Source organism: Bufo bufo, chromosome 1, assembly GCF_905171765.1.
Source record: "Bufo bufo chromosome 1, aBufBuf1.1, whole genome shotgun sequence".
In the NCBI taxonomy this organism is placed as follows: Eukaryota; Metazoa; Chordata; class Amphibia; order Anura; family Bufonidae; genus Bufo; species Bufo bufo.
The window spans coordinates 470,413,519-470,436,289 of NC_053389.1; the positions used below are offsets into that span (position 1 = coordinate 470,413,519).

Genomic DNA, 22,771 nt, shown 5'->3' on the forward strand with positions numbered 1-22,771 from the left:
TACAATATCAAACACAGTGCTATACATTGTATAGTGGCTTTGCTTGGTACTGCAGCCCAATCTCAGTCACTTGAATGGGGCACAAAAGCCATGTGACTGATGGACATAACTCCTCAAATAGCTGATAGGGGGGTGTCAGACCCCGAGCTATCAGCTACTTATGACTTATCCAGGGGATTTAAATCCCAGAAAACCACTTTAACATTCCAGCTTTGCATCAGGATTTTGGTGCCGTAGCAGGAAGCAATGGAAACATGCATGGCTCATGTTATCTCCTGCAGATGCATGTATTTGACCATACTGCCGCACAATCCAAATAAAAGAAAACCTCAAGCAGGCTTACCTTTCTGCATCTTGTTGGACTTTTTCTGCCTGACCTCTAGCACAGCGATTTTCTTGTTTGAGTCGTTCTACCATGTCCCGGAGATTTTCATTAGCACGTAATAAATTGTTTTCTGACTCGGACAGTGACAGTACCTGAGTTTTCAAGTCAGTAATTTCCTACATGTAAAAGCAAACATGGAACAACTGAAGACTTCTGCTCTGTAAAGTGAACACATTTGACCTCTTCCCACATCACAATACGCAGGTTGTTCCTGCAGGGACTGCCATACTATTATGTAAGGGTGTCCACTGTAGCTAACAGCCAGCATCCTGTTGTAATGGCGTGAATCAGAGATAACTCTGATCCTGGTCATTAACCCCTTTATATGCTATAGTCAATAGAGATGGCAGCATCTAAGGAGTGTAACAGAAGTAGAGACTTCCCTCTATCTCCCACATGATTGAGTTGCTGTTTTTCTCCATTAACACCCTCTAGAAAAAAATAATAATTAAAGGGTGTCCACTGTAGCTAACAGCCAGCATCCTGTTGTAATGGCGTGAATCAGAGATAATTCTAATCCTGGTAATTAACCCTTTATATGCAAGGGTCAATAGAGATGGCAGCATCTAAGGAGTGTAACAGAAGTAGAGACTTCCCTAAATTTCCCACATGATTGAATTGCTGTTTTTCCCCATTAACACCCTCTAGAAAATTATAATTATAATTCAAGCACCCCAAAATGCTATAAAGCTATAAATATGACTTGTCTAGGAAAAAAACAAGTCCTCATGACGCTACACTGATGTAAAAAAACAAAAACAAAACCTCTTGGAATGAAGAAAAGCTGCGTTCTGAAGGCCAAAATTGGCAATATCCTTAGGGGATTAGATAAATAGGAGAGCTGTTTAGATGTAGCTATTCAATTAACTGAAAGTTTACAATTAATCATTTATTGAAAACTATAAGACAATAGGAGAATTGTGCTTTGGAATGGTTTGGAGATTCATGTCTGACCATTTTGGTTACATTTTGCAGACGGTATTACAACAGGACATATCTAAACCTAATGTTTGGAAACCATTGCCAATGTGATATCAAAGCAGGTCAGCACTCTAAAATAAAAGTTGAAAAACAATTGCTGCAATTAATCTTTGATGTCTTTTTAAAAACCAAAACCGACCATTTCTATGCATATAATTAGAGTTAAGCAAACCTGCCTTTTGGCAGGTTCGAATTTGGGCCCAGGTTTTTAGTGAATTATGTTATGGATTCCGTTCTCACGGAATCCATCACGTATTTTAATGCCGGCATGCCACATAATACAAATGTATGGCCAGCTCCTAGGGTTCCGTTCTGCTGGCAATACACTTGTATTATGATGGTATGCAAAACAGAATGCCTCTAAAGTCATTCCGTTTGGCATGCTGACATTGAATTAAGTTATGGATTCCGCGCGAACGCAATCCATTACGTAATTCACTTAAAACCCGAACTCGAACCTGTCAAAAGGAAGGTTCACTCAAGTCTACATATAATGATAGTTACCCGTTTTAAGTCCACTTCTTCAAGTTTCTCTTTTTTTATTTGCTCTGCATAGGCCACTTGATGTTGGAGTTTTGACCTAATCAGAGACGTGCAAAACAATAAAACACAACCACAGACATTATTCAAATGCATGATTTACCATCAACCAAACACAATGCAAAAATACACAGCTTTCAAAAGGGTTGGTTTTGATATTGAAGGTCTAGCCTCAGGATAGGCCAACATACCACACCCCTGCCAATCAGCTACGTGGCCAGGAGTCAGTGCTGGAACTACACAACTGCATCCGTTGTGTATTGGATGGAGTTAGTAACTGTAGCGCTGCTTCCACAGAAGAGGATGGGAGCGGCACTGCAGTATCCACCTTCATCCGCTGCACAATGAATGGAGCTGTGCAGGCTGCAAAAATATTTTCACAAGAAGCCCCCTTCTATTGTCGGATTCTAGAAGACAGGATTTTATCATTGAATCTCCAATGCAGTAAGGAAGTAAGAAATGCTATAAGGAAGCATGGGACATAAAGGGAAAGCACTAAAGAAAAAGAAAAAAGTGAACAATGGGGTTAGCACAGAGTTGGGGATGTAGTAGTGGCACACTGACAAAAGGTCAAATGAGGACCGCTGCTTCCCTGCGTGCATTAACTTTACGAAAGTTGATATCGTTGACAAAATTTTGCCCAAGCTTTCTTTTGCTTTAATTCAGGTCACTTTCTCGCTCCATGAGCATGTGTTGATGAGAAGGTCTGCAGGGAAACTGTAAGGCCGCCTGCACACATTGCAGAATATGCACAGTTTTTCTGTGCAGATTCCAATGTGGAAAAAATGCAGTGTATTACAGTAACCGCAAAGTGTATGATATTACACAAATCTCATGTACACTGAGGATTTTCTTCTTTGCGGAAACTGACCTGCTGTGCAGATTTCCAAAACTGCAGCATTTCAATTTTGTTTGCAGTTTTAGTTGCAGATTTCACCCTTTTCAATGGAAGCAAAAACTGCACCTAATTCGCACCAAAATCTGCAATTAGAAATTGCAGATTTTGGTGCGGATACGGTGCAGAAATGCACATAAATCTTCATGGATATTATGTGCGTTCACCTGCAATTGTGTGCAGGTGGCCTAAGGGTACATTTAAATGTGGCAGATTGGTTGCAGAAATGTATATGAAAAATGAAACATTCATTCTGTACATCTGAATGAGGTTTCTGCAGCATGTGCATGTATTTCTGCATGTCCTGTTAAGGTGAATAGGACATTCGCAGAAATGTAAAGATGTTAGTAGTGTTCCCATCTAATAAATGTTATGGTGCATCATAGGATATGACATAATATTATTACAGTGGACAAAGTTCCTTTCAGTTTTTCCCCAGCTCCATTTTGCTGCAATGAACCCAATGTGCAGGGAACTGCATACAGCTCCATTTAAAGGGAATGGGTCAGCAGTTCTGACCCTGCTAAGGAGCAGACATCACTAGGTAGGCGTTGGGGAAAGCAGTACAAACATACCTTTTGTGACGCTTTTATCATAAGGAGTAATGTGAATATGAGGTTTTATTCTGTCAAATTCTGCTCCTGCAAGCAGATGGAGTTTCACAGTGAAGGGCTCTCTGCATTGAGCTGCTTCACAGCTCCTCAACTCTAGATAGATAGTTGCAGTGATCGCCTGGTTGGATACTACAGCGGTCATTCCCAGAAGAGGGGACCTGAAGCAGCACAATGCAGAGAGCACTTCACAGGGAAGCCATGCCCTAGTTTCTTGTAAGAGCAGAGTCTGGCAGAATAAAACATGATATTCACACGTCTGACAAGAAAATCTCCACAAATCTGATGTTTGTACTGTACAGTGCTTAACTAGTACTGTCAGCAGATTAGCATTATCAAAACTGCTGAAAGACTCCCTTTAAATGAACCGGATCATTGCTGAGTAAATAGGAAATGAGTGTGTCACACAGGGTAATGATCGTGCCTGGAAGATTTATTGAATTTAGTTACCACTTTCAGCAGTACCAAGAGGGACTTCAAATGTTTCCCAAAGTAGTGCTCTTTCATTCCTTACTCCATGTGAACAACATTAAAGCCACCTAACCTTAAACTCAGAAGTTCTCTTCTAGCAGATTCCTCTGCTAACTGTGCAATGCGACATTTTTCTTCCATCTGACTGATTTCAGAATTCTTATGTTGCTCTTGTTCTTCTTTATACTTTTCTAGTTCTGTGATTCCGTTTTCCAGTTCAAGCCTAAAATGAAAAACAATCCATGTGAATAAAAAAGCAATAGAACAAATATTAATTCAGTAAAGACAACACTCAGACTGGATATTTACAGCCTACCTTTCATCTTGCATTATGGCAATTTGTTGAAATCCTGCTTCTTTAGCTGCTTGTACTTTACGTATTAATTCCCGTTCCTTTTCAGCCAGTAACTCTTTCTGGTGGTCCATTGATGCTTTAAGGATTTCATTTTCAGTCTCTAGTGCTGAGGATTAAAAACTTGACATAATTAATTATGCTTTAAAAACAACTGAATGGAGGTAATTTACTAAAGATCAGCGTTTCACTCATCAGTCTTAATAAAAAGTCCACTGACCAATTTATTAAAAGGTGCACGTCTTTTAATAAATTTGTCTGTCTGTGCCCCAGAAACTGAAATCATGAAGCTGCAGCAGATTTCAGTTATACTTTCTACTATTTTTCTGGTGTAAATTACAGTAAACATGTCAGGCCAATGTGGCCCTGCCCCTCCCCCCCCTCCCCTCTAAGCTCAGCCTACTTTTTTTTTTTTAAAGTGTCGAGAGTGGCGGAAAACACAAAACAGCCGCAAACTTTTGGGCAAAATGGCTTTTGCGGAAAATTTTGCAACTTTTTTATGCCAAAAATTTGGTGTCAAACTTTTGTAAGTCAGCCCAAATATATATCAAGGCTTCAGCAACACATTTATGCTGAAAACTAAAAGAGGGAATTCGATAACCTATTTTCAGTTTTCTTCAAATTTTCATTACATATCATTACTGCATAAAAAAGGATTATATACACCGTACATCTTTATATACAACTATATATATATATATATATATATATATATATATATACACACAACTAATATATATATATATATATATATATATATATATATATATATATATATATATATATATATATATAGTTGTGTGTATATATATATATATACACACACACAAATATATATATATATATATATATACACATACATACATACATATACATACATACATATACATACACACACACACATACTCTAAAATCATATAGATAACTTTTCAAAATTATGGTAAAAAAATGGTCTTCTGTAGAGATGGTCCACAAAAAAGAGGGGGCTCATATGCAAAAAGGAAATTAACCTGGTATTATCTGGTGGAGTATCAGATTCACCACCGATGCCACGTAGGGACAATAAGTAGAATATAGGTGCCATTTACACTTAGCCACAATTATAAATGTGAAAAGTATTGTACAACAAGATAACAGACAAAATATATTTTTAAGCTACAAGATATTTATTACCATCAAGCTGACTTTGAATCCTGTCTTTGTCTTTTTTAGCGTCATTGGTTGTTCTGGTAGCTTCTAATTTTATATTGTCAATTTCAATTTTTTGGGAATGTTTGAGCTCTTCAATCTAAATGTTAAGAAATACAAAAATATTATTAAAGGCTGAAGGTTAGCATGACTTCAGATTAAGGCCTTATTCACACGTCCATGATGACTTCTGTGACAAGAGGGTTAGTGGTTCATTCATGAAAGGTCTGTGAAGCATCTGTGTTCAGAGCTGTCCCACTGAAGTGAATGGGACGGCAGCATTGTAATTACACTGCTTGCCGCTGTAATTTCAACAGCCAGCAGGTAAACAGTGAAGAGAACATAGCGCTTATATGAGCACTGCATTCTCTTCATACAGCTGATCGGCAGAGGTGTCAGCAACTGGGCCCCGGCCGATCTGACACTGATAACTTATCCTGAGGAGAGCATAGGGCCCATGCACAGGAGAGTCAGCCTCAAGAGTAATACACAAGACGCAGCACCAGCTGAAGACTGAAAGGGCATGGTCATTTGCACTGCATAACACTGGTCTGATTGCCATAACAATTAACGCAAGACGGGGCAACAGCAGTATTAACATGTTCTCAATCTGGAGATGCTCTGTGCTGATGACTGTGGGATATACAGCCATCTAATTTTATATTGATTATCGTATTCCTTCAGTAAAATATTACATACTTTTAGGGCTGCAACGAGTACTCTATTAAATCAAGTAATTCGACACAAAAAAAACAAAAACCTCAATGCAGATTTTTTGCATCGAGGATTTGTTTGTGTCACGTGACCATGGAGCGGGAGTGAAGAGCTTGCTATTACTCTTGCTCCGTGGTCTCCTGCTGGCCCGCTATACTCCCCTTTCCAGCAGGGGGCCTCCGGACACCCCACAGCACGTCTATGGTACCGTGCTGCACTGACCTCCTGACGTACACACACTGACCTGACGCGCTGTGTGACATCAGGCCCAGAGCAGTGCGGAACAATGGAGTGTCGGCAGCGCCCCTGCTGGAAAGGTAAGTTGGGGTGGGGGCGCGACTAAGGCCGGGGGCGCCTAAAGTGCACAGCATCATAGCAACCAATGACGCTGTGCACTCCGGGTGTCAGGAGGAGGGCAGGCTGCATGGACAGAAGCTCTGTGTGGTAGCTGCAGCTCCAGCTTGCAGGGGGCGTGTCCTCGAGATCTCAGGATAATACAAGAAAGGAAGCAAAGGTGCCCATAAATAGTGCCAGCCAGGGTGCCCACGATAAAAAAGGGTGTCTGAATGCTTCTATGACTAGTGACAATTTGTGTCACCATATATGATGGCAGCTAGAGCACCCTTCTGTATAGTGCCAACCAGAGTGCTCCCATAAATGGCTCCAACCAGAGAATCACCATGAATAGTTCCAGTCAAAAGGCGTGCCCCCCCCCCCATCAATAGTGCCAGCCACAGTGCCCCCGCCCATCAATAGTGCCAGTGGCAAAGACGATTGTACAAGGGGGAGTGGAGCTAATGGCACGGAGTTGGGAGAGCTGATGGCACGGGGGGGGGGGGGGGAAGATAGTGGAGCTGATGGCATGGGGGGGGGGGGGAGAGATAGTGGAGCTGATGGCATGGGGGGGGGGGGATAGTGGAGCTGATGGCACGGGGGGGGGGGGAAGATAGTGGAGCTGATGGCACGGGGGGGGGGGGGGGGGGGAGATAGTGGAGCTGATGGCACGGGGGGGGATAGGTGGAGCTGATGGCACAGTTTATTAAATAACAGCCTCTGGCAACGCTACAGAACACCCATCTGTGTCTGACGTCACTGGGCTTACTGCAAGACGGAATTCTCTGCTTAGCATAGTGATGTAAAGCCCAGTACGTCATCGGCACAAATCAAAAAGAGCCTTGCGCAGCACAATGCATCATGAAAGTATCGGAGCAAGGAAATGAACCTTTGCTCCACTAATATGTACTCTACAAATAAAGAACAGCTTATATCCAGGCTCAGTCTTGGACCCGGAAATCCTCTTTACATCCATCAGAGCACTTTTCCTGGCCATGACAGCTTTCCTGACCTGTGGTGTCAATTTAGGTTGTGGATTTCACCTATTGCAATGCAAAGGGTGAAATTTGCAGCTAATCAGCAGCAAAATCTGTGATATATCCACGTGATAAAACATTGTTTCAGAGTTCTTCATACAACATCCAGACAATCCACATGGAGCTTAACTATTTTATTAATTAACACAGCTGCCTGATATATACACAGTTGGCATTTACCTTAGGCCTTATGCACATGACTGTATCCGTTTCTGCAGTCTGCAAATCATGGGTCTGCAAAATATGGATGCATTCTGTGTTGCATCCGTACTTTTAGAAGACCTATTAACTTCAATGGGTCAGTGGTCCATATGTATAGGACATGTTCTATCTTTTTGCGCAAGGGACATATGGATTCAGAAAGCACATGGAACATCCGTATGTCTGTTCCACAAAAAGATAGAACATTTCTGCAAAATGCAGTCCATGAACCCATTGAAAACAATAGGTAAGCAAATAAAATACATACGGTAAACAGACTGCATCTTTATTTTGCGGACTGTAAAACGCATACGGTTGTGTGCATGAGGCCTAACCTGATGGCCTAGACAAGACACAATTGTATCCATTTCTCAGATGAAAGCAGGGCTATGCCTTTATGTCTTTTCATCCACCCAGAATTGAGACATGCAATAGATTAGAAATATAGACATGAAAAAAAGGGTTTTAGTTGCATAACAATGCCTTTGGTACCAAGTACATAATCCACATATATAGCTTACTTTACTAGTGAGAGAATGCACATCTCTTTCAGCTCTGTGCAGCTTCTTAGTTAGGATATCATTTTGTTCTGAGGATGCCTGCAACTCATTCTCCAAACGTTCGAGCTGCAGTTTCAAAGATTGCTTTTCGGCCTAAAGAAGACAAAATGGACATGATGAAATATTCAAAAACGTAGGTCTCTATAGAGAATTCTAGTCCTGTTGCTATGTATCATCTGAGGGACTTGAACAGTTTTTGCCTACTTGCTGGCTTGGCACATTATGACTGAATCACGAGCCTGCATTATTTTCAAGGTTTGTTAACATTAAAGGAGTTGTCTCACTTCAGCAAAAGGCATTTATCATGTAGAGAAGGTTAATACAAGGCACTTACTAATGTATTGTGATTGTCCATATTGCTTCCTTTGCTGGCTTGATTTATTTTTCAATCGTATTATACACGACTCGTGTCCAGCAGTGGTGGCCGTCCTTGCAAGTGCCAGCCTCTCAGGTAGCTGGGACCCTGACAGCGCATATAGGCAGGCATGCACAGTGCTCCTGTCCCGGCCATAATCCCTGTATATTTCAATGGAAAAATGAATCAAGCCAGCAATGGAGGCAATATGGACAATCACAATACATTAGTAAGTGCCTTGTATTAACTTTCTCTACATTATAAGTGCCATTTGCTGACATGAGACGACCCCTTTAAAACATTTCTGTACAGAAAACAATTACAACCTCAAGAGATCGGAGAGCTGCTTGAGTCTCAGTCATCTGTCGCACTTGTATCCTCTGGACATTTTCTGCTTGCACACCATAATGCTCTCTCTCTGCTCGCAGCTCTTTCACCTCGGCTTTTAAATCCTCCAATTTTTGGCTTAATAAGACTTTCTCCCCCAGCAAAGCCTCTAAACGTTTGCCATCTCTTGAGGAATCAATACTTATTATTTGACTATGAAGCTCTTCTTTATCTTTTTCAAGCTGAGCAACCTACAAAAATAAGAGTATCAAAAAAGGATTAAAAATCATCACAATGAAATATGGAGTATTGAAGATTTTCTGTCTTTAAAGAGGACATGTCCCCTTTCCATGTCTGTTTTAGTGATTACTTGCCTTCCCCCTGTAATAACCATTCTGGAGCATCTTTCCATATAACTCTATGTTGTTAAATTCCTCCCGGAATTGATTAATGAATTACTAGCTGTATACAGTGAAGGTCCAGCTGGGTGTTACCATTTGAGTCTTTGAACAGTCTGATACTATCCAATTAGCGCTGTAGTATTAGGCTGCTTTCACACCTGCGTTAGGTGCGGATCCGTCTGGTATCTGCACAAACGGATCCGCACCTATAATGCAAACTATTGTATCCGTTCAGAACTGATCAGTTTGCATTACTATGAACAAAAAAATAAATAAAAAAAATAAATGGGAGGCAGATCCGTTTTCAATTGCACCATATTGTGTCAGTGAAAACGGATCCGTCCCCATTGACTTACATTGTAAGTCAGGACAGATCTGTTTGGCTCCGCATCGTCAGGCGGACATCAAAATGCTGCAAGCAGCGTTTTGGTGTCCGCCTCCAGAGCAGAATGGAGGCTGAACGGAGGCAACCTGATGCATTCTGAACGGATCCTTATCCATTCAGAATGCATTGGGGCTGAACTGATCCGTTTTGGGCCGCTTGTGTGAGCCTTGAAACAGATCTCACAGGCGGACCCAGAAACGGCAGGGTGAAAGTAGACTTAGATTGTGCAGGGACTCAACTGGTAACACCCAGCTGGAACCTCATTGAAAACAGCTAGTAATTCATTGATAACTTCCAAAAGGAATAATAAAGGAAGGGCACAAGATAGAGTCATGACAATAGACGCTTTAGAACTGTTATTGCATGTGGAATGTAACTAGTTACTAAAACAGACATGTCAGGAGAGGAGACAGGTCCTCTATAATAAAGTAATACAGGAATCAATAGATATGACAGCCCTTATTACTAAAAACTTTACTAGACTAGAGAGTTTACAGTAAACTCCCCTCCTCCAGTTCCCAAGAGTCACTATAAACAGGCAGAAGAGGAAAGGATCATATTCCCCCAAATAAAAAATGTTCAAATAACAAACTCCCCCAATACAGACTCAGATAGGATAAGTTAACCAATAATTCAGAATACCTAGGGTGACATTTATTAATATTATTAGGGATCCATTCACACGTCCGCAAAATGGATCCGGATCCATTCCACAATGTTGTGGAACGGATCCGGACCCATTCATTTTCAATGGGGCTGGAAAAGATGCGGACAGCACATTTCCGTTCCACATCCGCCCTTCAGTTCCGCAAAAAAATAGAACATGTCCTATTCTTGTCCGCAGGCACGGACAAGAAAAGGCATTTCTATTTAAAGTGCCGGCCATGTGCGGTCCGCAAAATGCGGAATGCACATGGCCGGTGTCCGTATTTTGCGGATCCGCAATTTGCGGTCCACAAAACACTTGCGGACGTGTGAATGGACCCTAATTCACCAGTCTCACTCTGTGGACCGCTGGTGTTCGATGAGCCACAATCAGTAACAGGAGCACACCTCCACGCACCAGAGCTGAAATCTACGCCAACTAGGAACAGATGTAGATTTTAGGTATAATTGTGAGCATGGCACAAGTGGTCAGCATGGCACAATACCTCCAATAAGTTACTAATTTTTGTCTAAGTGGGTCTTGCACCAAAATGTGCTACTTTTTGATGCCATAACCCTGGTGCAGCAGATTTAAGAAATGTGAACCCAACACCATGGGTAGCATTAACCAGATCCTGACCACCTGTTGACTATAAATGTCAGGGTGGCAGATCTTTATCTATACACAGAAGTATTAAAACATCTGTGTAGAGATCGCACGCTTATAGACAGACTCCCCATAGAGAAGCAGGGATATTTTTTTATTGTCCCTGCCTTCCCCATTGCTCTATACACTAAGCTCAATGAACGCAGTCAGTGTATGGTGATCAGGGAGTCACAATGCCGCTTCCTGCTCTGGTCCCAGTGCTCATGTGATCACTGGGGGGCCAGGAGCCTATGGAGCTGGCTGGATCAGACCCAGATCAGCTGCAGTGAGGCTGTAGAGGGAACTACCAAATCTCTGGGGCTAAAATCAGCAATAAAAAATAAAATGTAACGTTAAATGTCCCCAAAAGGTCTTGTATAAACTTATTGAGGGCACAAACTTTAAAATAAGAAAAATAAATAAAAAAAGATAATACATTTTTTTATTTTTTTTATATATAATAAATGTCAGGGCAGAGTATAAAGATGGACTGTAGTGTCCCTTTTCTCTCCCTAAGTGACTCTACCAAACCGTGGAGTAATTTAGTAAGAGAATAGGGGACAGTACAGTCCATCTCTATACTCTGCCCTGACATTTATTATATTATTATTATTATTATTATAATAAATATAATAAATGTCAGGGCAGAGTATAGAGATGGACTGTACTGTCCCCTATTCTCTTACTAAATTACTCCACGGTTTGGTAGAGTCACTTAGGGAGAGAAAAGGGACACTACAGTCCATCACTATACTCTGCCCTTTGAGCAGAAAGATACATGCGATATGCATTGCTAATGAATTGTATGTTTCTTCTGAACCTAAAGGATGAACTAGTACTGTCTATAGTGAAAACAGGATTTTTCATCCAGCGATCATTGATCTTCCTGCTGGGTGTCAATAACCGACTGGTTTTTGTCATTTTATAGGATGTGTTCCTGATTCAATCCGTGTTTTTGTTATCTGAATTTTGATATTGGAGCTTCATCCGATTTATATATTATAATCAATGGTTACATTTTAATAAAGTGACATTGTGCAGTTTTGGTAAACGACACTAGGGATATCTACTTGGCAGGGGTAGAGATATCTACTTGGAAGTGATACATGTAAGTATTCATCTCTTAATTGTAAGAAAGTGAAAGTATATACCTATATTAAGGGGAATACTACCATCAGTGAGGTCCAGTAGGTTTTTATGCCAATAAGGCTCCATTCAACGTCCGTGGTGTGTTGCGGACCCGCAAATTGCGGATCCGCAACACACCCGCCCGGCACCCCTATAGAAATGCCTATTCTTGTCTGCAAGCTGCAGACAAGAATAGGACATGTTCTATCTTTTGCGGAGCTGCGGACCTGAAGATCGGGGTCGCGCTCCGCAAATGCGGATGCTGACCGCACACTGTGTGCTGTCCGCATCCATTCCGTCCCCATAGAAAATGAATGGGTCCGCACCCGTTCCGCAAAATTGCGGAACGAATGCGGACCCATTTGCGGACGTGTGAATGTAGCCTAAGTGGGCATTGGAAAATGAAATCTTGCCTGAGCTTCAAATCTGAGGTTTTGTTCTTCTAACATTCGATGTTGTTCATCCCTCTGGTGTTCAAGCTGAGCTGTAAGGATACCATTTTCATATCGAAGTTTGTTGTATTCCCCTCTGTATTTTTCAACTTCCTGCAAATATTAAAAACAAGATTATAGAAATGATAAAAAGAGTTTTCATATCAGCAGCCTCCAAATGTAAGTTCTGTCACACAAGTGAAACAGGAAATCTGCATATTTTTGTACAGCAGTGGTGGTCAACCTATCAGGGCATATAATGGACATTATTAGAGGTGGTAGCCACTCATGCCCCCTCACCATTATTTAGGAATAGAGGAAAGTTGCTGCAAAGTGTGATGTTCAAGCTGAAGATGCAAGAATACTATTTTTTAATCCCCTTTAATTTTTACACATAATTCAGTTACTCTTAAATGCAATGGATCACGCACGAGCAAATTTATTGATAAACCTGAATATAATGATACCTTTCCTTTAGGCCTATTGCACACGACCGTATGGCTTTTTCAGTGTTTAGCTGTCCGTTTTTCACGGATCCGTTGTTCCGTTTTTTGTTTCCGCTGTGTTTCCATTTTTGTTCCGTTTGGCATATACAGTAATTACATAGATAAAATTGGGATGGGCATAACATTTTCAATAGATGGTTCAGCAAAAAACGGAAACGGAAGACATACGGATGCATTCCCGTATGTGTTCCGTTTTTTTTGCCGACCCATTGACTTGAATGGAGCCACGGAACGTAACGTGATTTGCGGGCAATAATAGGACATGTTCTATGTTAAAACGGAACGGAAAAACGGAAATACGGAAACGGAATGCATACGGAGTACATTCCGTTTTTTTTGCGGAACCATTGAAATGAATGGTTCCGTATACGGACCGTATATGGAACGCAAAAAACAGCCAGTAAACGGGAAAAAAAAACGGCCGTGTGCAGGAGGCCTTAATCAGTTTCTACATTCTGGAGAAAAAGTACTAAGTGCACAGAGGGTGGGCCTAGGCCACTCTATGCACCCTTTCTCCTCCTGCTTCCTATACCTGCCCCTCCTTCTTAGGCTACTTTCGCGTTTGGTGCGGATCTGTCATAGATCTGCACAAATGCTTCCATGCAGATAATACAACCGCATGCATCCGTCATGAACGGATCCGTTTGTATTATCTGTAACATAGCCAAAACGGATCCGTCTTGAACACCATTGAAAGTCAATGGGGGATGGATCCGTTTCTATTGTGCCAGTGAAAAGGGATCCGTCCCCATTAACTTACATTGTGCGTCAGGACGGATCCGTTTGCCTCCGCATCGTCAGGCGAACACCAAAACGCTCCAGAGCGGAATGGAGGCAAACCGATCCTTATCCATTCAGAAAGCATTAGGGCAAAACGGATCCATTTTGGACCGCTTGTGAGAGCCCTGAACGGATCTCACAAACGGAAACCAAAACGCCAGTGTAAAAGTGGCCTTAACTGACAGGAGCAGGTTACTGCACAGTCATCTCAGCTGTCCATATCCATCAAGAAAAAGAGAGGGCTAGCAGAGCATTGCAGACATTTGGTGTGAGACATGCCACTTTAAAAGCCAGGGCAGGAGGGACAAGAACCAGAGGTATCCTTATCACCTTTTTATTGATGATGTTATCCTGAGCTTTAAAATACTAGCGATTCCTACTATTGTAATCCTGCCTGTGCGGATGAGATGCCTAGAGCATAGGAAGAGTCATTCTATTGTCAGAGCTTAGTGGCCACTCAGTGAGAACACTGAAACATAGATCGTGACATTGCACATCTTTTTTTTATTTTTAATAAATGACAGTAAATACAGGTAGCTTAAAAATTTTGATTCTGAACGTCATTTTTGTCTTTCTATTCTTGCACTTCCCCCTTGCACCTGCAAATGGGATGAGCACTGCATGCTGATGAAAGGAAGAGTCCTATCCATTGTATCGCCAAGCTTGCATCAGCATACAGTGCACAGCCTGCTTATGGGCATATAGCAGGGAAATGCAAGTGAGTTTACAGTATATTAGACCTGCAGATCATCTAGGCGATTGGCGGGAAGGAAGTGTTTCTGCCCGGCAATCGCCTGCTCAATCTCCTCTACAGTATGGGGACAAGAGATCGCTATGCCATTGCTCGTCCCCATACTGAATCACTGTTTGCCGGCAGCAGATCGTGATAACACAGCACGATCTGTCGCTGGCAAACAATGATTTTTAAACCTGCTGAAAGATTCCAATTACCTGATGAATGAGCATTTGCTTGTTCATCAGGTACTTGGCAACAGTATTACATTGCCAGATCATCGATAACGAGCCTTCGTACAAATGCTTGTTAGTGATGATCTTAACGATTATCTGCAGGTGTAATATAAGCTTAAGAAGAAAAGAAAATGACCAATTTGGAATTTCAGTCTTTTACATTTTTGCTGATTATTGAGGGGGGTGGTGTGTGTGTGTGTGTGTGTGTGTGTGTGTATGTGTGTGTGTGTGTGTGTGTGTGTGTGTGTGATTTTGTTGAGGAGGGGGTCACGAAAAAAATAACCAACAACTGATTTTCTGTTAATTAATTCCTTTTAAACAGAGTAGCCCGTGTATAGACCTTTACAATACAGTAAAAAAATGATGACAACATGCATCTCCACTTCACTAGCAAAAATCAGTCAAGTATAACCGAAAAACACCATGGCATTGACCTTCAAAAGATCTGAATTCAAATACGTATCACATGTGGACCTACGTCATTGAGTTTTCTAATATGTTCCCGCATCGGAGCTTCTAGTTCCTGCTGGATTTGAAGTTTCAGCAGCTCCAGTCTCTGAGGCGACAGCACCTAATAACACAAGTGTAGGGAACAAAGAAGAACAAATTCAATAACTGAGGCATCAATGTCCCCTGTGAGAGGGTGCAGGAATAACTACTGTATTTGTCATTGATGAATATCTGTCTATCCGCACACACTGCAGTAGCGGTGGGACACAAATCTGGAAAATCTCTACAATCATTTCACTATAATTATCAGTCCCTTTTTTTTTTTTTTTTCTCAACAGCACCTTCCATTTCAGTTTAGTATTAATATAGTTTATGGTCAGGGATGTTGAGCATTTTTGCAATATACTTTACTAATGACATGTGAATTTTGGACTAGAAAGAGGGTGTAAAGGGTCTCTAAAGCAACACTGTCAATGAGCATTGCTAAAGAGAGTCCATTGTCAGTGTTCTACTGAGTGCTGAAGAGGACTATGTGTACACACAGAGGGCTTCTCAGCCTGCCTCTCATCTCCCCACCCCAGCCCCTGTCTCACTATACGTACCCTAACTATAACTGTTGTGTACCTGCCTAGCTAAAAGGTGGCAGCTCTGTATAGGTCTCTCTTCCTTGGGCTTCTCTCTTTGTTACTGAGTGCAGGGACAAGGGAAGACAACAGGACTTCCAGAGTTTAGCATTGAAAGTACAGTAAGTATACAGTAACACAGAACGCTGCATCCCCACACCTCTCCCTATCCTCCTAGCACTAAGAGATACACTGGGAAGACAGGGAGAGGAGCTGGTTTCAGCGTTCTGCGCTGACAGTAAGCGTGCCATGTTACTGTACACTTACTGTCAGAGCTAAAATCTGGAAGTCCCATTCTCCGCTCTTCAGTGCACTCAGTACTGTGCAGAGAAGACACAGATGTACAGAGCTGGGAGAGATGGCAGCAAGTCGCCTAGTGCTGGGACACTGCAGTGCTAGGTGGGGCACATATAGAGAGTGTTGACCAAAGGCAGGCTGGAAGCCTCTGTATCTTCAGTCATCTTCAGCGCTCAACAGAACACTGAAGACAGACTATCCTTAGCAACATCCCTGTCCCTACAGAATATTGTAGAGAAAAAAAAAAAAGGAACATTTACACTTAAATAGGAGCCATTTTCTCCGAAAAACCACATTGCGAATCCACACTGTGCTCAATGTTTTTTTCCAATGTGTTGCAGACTAAATATGTCCTTCATACGGAAATGCTATTAAAAAAAAAAAAAAAAAAAAAACTCTGGCAGCACGTTCAGTTGCTATGACAAAAGTGGTCCCAGAAGAGCTAAGAAATATCAGGTGGATGCTTACATGTTCAGTTACATGAGACGAGAATATTTACAGCATGAAAGTGGATCCATCGCTGCAAGAACAGCACATTAAGGATATAGGTCTGACTTCTGACACAAAATACATCTTACTAATAGGAGCACTGAAAGTATACAGCTGACTTCTAGTTAGGAGTCCGGTATGTTCATGAGGGAGCGTGCCCCCTCCTCATCAGGGTGTTGACAGGCTGCTTTGTACAGTAGACTGAGGGGCGCTCCCTCATGAATATACTGGACTCATAAGTATGAGTCTGCTGTATTCTTTTAGTGCTCCTATTAGCCAAATGGCACATACGTTTTTTGTGCTTTTATGGCTACCATTAAAATGGAATGAAATACTACTCTTACACAAAAGAGCAGCATATTAAGCTGAAAGATCAGCTTCAAAGTGGCTGTCTCATCTGGAATATTGGTGGCATATTGCACCTATCACTAGAACAAACCTCCCGAAGAGAATGTGAGCACGCAACGATTGTGTGGCTGCCCTCCAATCCTTTCTATCGGAGCGCGGAAAATAGAATAGCACAGGCTCCGCTATTTCCAGCTGTTCCATAGAAGTGAATGGAGCAGTGGCCACACTTGCGCTGTGCATTCTCCATTCACTTCTACAAGACTTTGGGTGCTCCCTGAACTTTGGGTGCTCTATTCTAGATATATGTGCAGGCCCCAGAGGTGGGATACGCACCTATCTTACATGGGTGGCATATTGTAGCGATATGCCGCCAATGTTTCAGATGAGACAACTCCTTTAAGCCTCATTCACATGAACTTTCGAATTGTTGCATCTTGTGCATCAGTAACTGAAAAATAAAAGATAAAAACGGTAATGCTATTCTTCCCAGTGCCCCTTATCTGTGGAGGGTGAAATGCATAAATGATGCACACAAAGTACGGTTTACTGGTAATGTGAATGAGGTCCAAGCTTACTTGCAGCTTCAGCTCTTCTGCTTCTCTTGTTTGATCCAAAAGTTCCCCTCGTAGTTCAGAAAGTAAGAGCTGGAATTTTTCCTGCACGTTCTGCTTCTCTGCTGACAGCTGCTTACATTCATTCTGAGACATCATGAAGTTAGCCTGCAGCCTGCAAGAACAGAAGTGTTCACACTGCCAAGGTACCCATCGGGCACAACAATATAAAAAGGGGTTGAAAATAGATTTAAAGGGTTTCTGTCATCAGAAAAATCATTATGTAGCTGGCTGACATTAGCAATGTGCTAATGTCAGCAGAACATAACTGTATGACATATCTCCCTGCCTGCCGCCGTTCACGCTAAATAATGACTTTTATAATATGCAAATGAGCCTCTAGGTGCTAGTGGGGCGTTGCTGCAGCACCTAGAGGCTCCGTCCTCTCACCGTTTGGCACGCCCTTGTAAAGGTGATTGACATCCTCGGTTTCCTCCGTGCCCCGCAAATCCCGCGCCGTCCATTTTAGTATTAAGCGCAGTGAGTGAAGGAGGGCAGCAGGCGAGCATCCTTCACTCACTGCCTGTGCCGAATACTAAACGGGACGGCGCAGGCGCGGGATTTTACGGGCACAGAGGAGAAAGAGGATGTCAATCACCTTTACAAGGGCATGCCAAACGGTGAGAGGAAGGAGCCTCTAGGTGCTGCAGCAACGCCCCACTAGTACCTAGAGGCTCATTTGCATATTATAAAAGTCATTATTTAGCGCGAACGGCGGCAGGCAGGGAGATATAAGTCATAAAGTTATGTTCTGCTGACATTAGCACATTGCTAATGTCAGCCAGCTACATAACGTTATTTCTGATGACAGAAACTCTTTAGGCTCCATTCAGACATCCGTAACGTGTTTTACGGATCCGCAAAACACGGACAGCGGCAATATGCGTTCTGCATTTTGCGGACCGCACATTGCCGACACTAATAGAATATGCCTATTCTTGTCTGCAATTGCGTTCAAGAATAGGACATGTTCTATTTTTTTCGGGAACGGAATTGCGGGTCCGCAATTCTGTATCCGTGTTGCCCCATAGAAATTAATGGGTCCGCAATTCCGTTCCGCAAAATGTGCGGATGTGTGAATGGGGCCTTAAAGATCTGATAAAAAGAAAACCCCAGAATAAATCAAACACAAAAATCAGATACCTCCTTTCATCAGATCTTTACGGTTACTGACACCATAGCATAGACTTTCATCGCATGCCCCAGGTTACTGCAGGAAGCAGGGACCTTACCTGGAATGCTCGGCCTTCAGGGTTTCATAGTTGGTCCTGTGATTTTCACATCTCATCTTTTCACTGATTAACAGTTTATGCAGCTCAGTGTCTGTCATATGGGCACTGCCACCCAGCTGGGGAGGCAACACAGGCATGGATTCCATCTTGATTGTCCACTGCTAGGTAAAATGGCACTAAATAAGAGACAGCTGTGGGTTTACCTTCTTTCTGTCTTTTACATCATCTCCCAGAAGAGGAAATTACCTCTGTACCTAGAAGGTAAAGGGAGGGGCAGAGAAACAAAGCACATGCACTCTGATCATCAGAACACTCATATACTGCATACAATGAATTAAGAAGATTTCAAGGGGTCTAGCCCTACTTGTTAGCAGGGTTCCTTGGCACAGGTTACAATGTGTCTCTCTTGCTGGTAGCCCCAACAATACACTCTTATTTGAAGGCAAATCGAGCAGTAAGTACTCACTTTCCCTGTAGTGCCATCATAGGGGCATTGAGCATTACATAGTGCCTATTCATATTAATGGGTTGTAGGAGTAATGAAGGACAGGTCCTCCAGAGTGAGAGATGCTCTTTTTAACCTCTGTCCAAGAGTTGACGTTGGGTTATCCCATGAGTAATCTAAAAAATGAAAATCAGACACCATATAGTGCAGGGATGGCCAACCTGTGGCTCTCCAGCTGTTGCAAAACTACAACTCCCAGCATGCCCAGACAGCCTACAGCTATCAGAAGGGCATGATGAGAGTTGTAGTTTTACAACAGCTGGAGAGCCGCAGGTTGGCCAGCCCTGATATAGTGCATGACAACCCCTAACAAATTTAGAACCAGCCCTGTAGCTCACATGGATCCAGAGATCTCCCCATTCATTGCTGCAATCGTTCTGCTAGATTCATTTCAAGCTGGCAGCTCGTGTCCTCTCTAAGGGGTGCAGGGCTCCAGACTAAAAAAAATATCAAGGAGCCATTGGCTTCTAACCTGAAAAATTTAGGAGCCAAACTAAAATTTTTAGTCGCCAAACTTAAAATACATATAATTACGGTATAATTAAAAAAAAAAAAAAAAAAAAAACACACAACACGTCTTACCTAGGGTTGTCACGATACAAAAATTTTGACTCGATTTCGATAACATTAAAAAGTATTGCGATACCACGTGAAAAAAAATAAAACACCAAAAAAAGCCGCGTGCATTCCATAATAGAACAGTCCGATCCTAATTTTTGTTGGGACAAGGTGACAAAAAAAATGGCAAATTGCAAGTTTTTTTTTTTTCTGTTATGGCGTTCACTGCATAGGAGATATTATTAAATATTTTAATAGTTCACACTTTTTCGGCCGTGGCGATATGTAATTTTTTTTTATTGTTTATATATTTTATATGTGAAATTGGGTAAGGGGGTGATTTAAACTTAAATATTTTGGTGTTTGTTTTTTTTAACCTTTTTTTTTTAAAACTTTTTATTTAATACCTACCGGTATTTCCCCCCTTAGGGGCTAGAACCTGGGATCTTTTCATCCCTTGTCCTATTCACCCTGATAGATCTCTATCAGGGTGAATAGGACATCACACTCTCCCTGTGCATAGTGCACACAGCAACAGGGAGCTGACTATGGCAGCCAGGACTTCAGTAGCGTCCTGGCTGCCATGGTAACCGATCTGAGCCCCAGGCTTACACTGCTGGGGCTCCGATCAGAAGCTGCCACTGCCACCAATGATAATACTTGGGGGATGGGGGGGTTGGGGGCGCACTGATTTTACTTTATAATACTGGGGTTGGGGGGGTGAGTGTTCGCTGCACTGCACCACCAATGACTATCGTTTATGCTTAATACAAACGCAGGCTGCCATGCGGGTGTCGGACACATCCCGTACCCGGCCTCTATGACTGCGCGCTGCGCTCCGCCACTATTAACCCCTCAGATGCCGCACCTGGGGGGTTAATAGCGGCGGATCACAGCGCGCACTCATAGAGGCTGGGTGCCGGGTATGGGATATGTCTGGCACCCGCATGGCAGCCCGCGTTTGTATTAAGCATAAACTATAGCCCAGCCCCTCCCCTCCTCCTCCCTGCTATCAGCCCATTGGTGGCAGCGGCAGTACAGGGGAGAGGGACTGTGCTGTTGAGAAGAACATGGCACGCGCTGAGAACAGCGCGTGCCATGTCAGTAATGTGAAAGCGGCAGAGGTCTAGGCGCAAATGGCAACAAGACTACAAAGTCTTGTCGCCATTTAGCAATTCTACGACAAATTTGCGACCATTTTGGTCGCCATCTGGAGCCCTGGGGTGTGTCCTTTGTATTGCAGAAGGTGGCAGTTGAAGGATGGAATTGAGCATGTGCGGCCATCTCATTGAGCTGGACAAAGAATTTTGAAAAACAACAAACTGCAGGTGGCGCTATACAGATAGAGTTTATTAAATAACTCAGTGGCTATAATACAGTTTTAATTATATGCAATTACAAAAGCGTTTAGATCCAGGTGCTGGTTTGGAAAATGTAGAATATTTTTTATGGGACAACCCCTTTAACCCTTAGGCTCCTAGCGCCACACATGCACAGCCCTGGGAGGTTCTATAAATATGGCGCCCACTCATGTGTGCAGCAGCAGCCATAGTCGGCAGGATTCTGCCGTTTCAAACAGCAGAGTCCCGTGGCTCATGTCTGCGACTGGCAATAAGGCCAACCACGGCATCTAAATAGTAAAAAAACGAGAAGCGCGCACTTCCGGGTTAAGACTGGCTCCCCTGTGCAGCAATCAGGGAAGCCAGTCATTAATTCTAATGCACAGAGTCTCTCTGAAGAGACCCAGTGTATTAGAGCTGCAGTTCCTATGTTGGCCAGCAGGTGGCAGGCCAACATAGTATAACTGCAGTTGGAGTGATAGATAGATATATATATATATATATATATCTCTATATCCCCCACATCATCATGTCTGAAAATGCCTGTACTATTAAAATATAAAATTATTCATCCCATATGGCGAATGCCATAATGGAAAAATATATCACAATTGCCGATTCGCCATTTTTTATCACTTCTCTTGGCCAACATAAGATAACAGCAGTTGGAGCTTATACTGTACTTCTATGGAAATACAGTGTAAGTCGTAAGCCCCTAGAGTGGGCTACAAAAAAGAAAAAAAAATTAAGAAATATTAAAAAATATATATATAAAAATTTTAATCACTCCCCTTCCCCTGGAACAAAAAATAAATAAATAAATACATAAATAAACATCATGGGCATCGCCGCTTCCGAAAATTCCTATACTAATATAAAAATATTTATCCCATACGGCGAATAGTGTAACGGAAAAATATATCAAAATGGCTTTTTCAACATATTTTCATAACTTCTCTCACCCAAAAAAATTTAATAAAATGTTATCAAAAAGGCACACACACACACACTCCAAAATGGTATCAATAAACACTATAGATCGTCCCGCAAAAAAAAAGCCAGCCCACAGCTTAGTAGACATAACTATAAAAAAGTTATGGGGGTCAGAATATGAGTATTTTTTTTGTATTAAAATGCAAAAAACTATAAATATGTGGTATTGCCAGATTCGTACTGACCTGGAGAATCAAGAGCAGTTTTACTGCATAGTGAACACTGTTAAAAAAAAAAAAAAAAAAAAAAAAAACTGTAAAACTGTAACGGAATTGCATGTTTTCCAATTCCACCTCATTTGGAGTTTTTCCCCCTTTCCACTACATCCTATGCAATATGGTAGCATTAGGCTACCTTCACACTCGCGTTTGGTGCGGATCCGTCATGGATCTTTACAAACGCATCCGTTCAGATAATACAACTGCAAGCATCCGTTCAGAACGGATCCGTTTGTATTATATTTAACATAGCCAATACAGATCCG

The 22,771-nt window shown here is 42.1% G+C and overlaps 1 protein-coding gene across 2 annotated transcripts in view; it reads right to left on the minus strand.

Moving 5' to 3' along the window:
• The window catches only part of CEP83 (centrosomal protein 83), a 41,598-nt gene that overhangs the window by 13,612 nt on the left and 5,215 nt on the right, over positions 1-22,771 (minus strand). The window contains exons 2-13 of one of the 2 annotated variants that reach the window (XM_040408851.1): positions 19,358-19,512; positions 18,892-19,145; positions 17,624-17,774; positions 15,320-15,412; positions 12,569-12,700; positions 8,950-9,201; positions 8,230-8,361; positions 5,409-5,523; positions 4,200-4,344; positions 3,957-4,106; positions 1,871-1,946; positions 344-501 (exon numbers count right to left, since the gene is read on the minus strand). In XM_040408851.1, the coding sequence (XP_040264785.1) occupies positions 344-501; positions 1,871-1,946; positions 3,957-4,106; positions 4,200-4,344; positions 5,409-5,523; positions 8,230-8,361; positions 8,950-9,201; positions 12,569-12,700; positions 15,320-15,412; positions 17,624-17,774; positions 18,892-19,037 (1,550 nt within the window). In that variant the 5' untranslated portion in view covers positions 19,038-19,145; positions 19,358-19,512. The remainder of the gene's footprint in view (positions 1-343; positions 502-1,870; positions 1,947-3,956; positions 4,107-4,199; positions 4,345-5,408; positions 5,524-8,229; positions 8,362-8,949; positions 9,202-12,568; positions 12,701-15,319; positions 15,413-17,623; positions 17,775-18,891; positions 19,146-19,357; positions 19,513-22,771) is intronic. The other variant, XM_040408850.1, reaches the window with a different exon arrangement.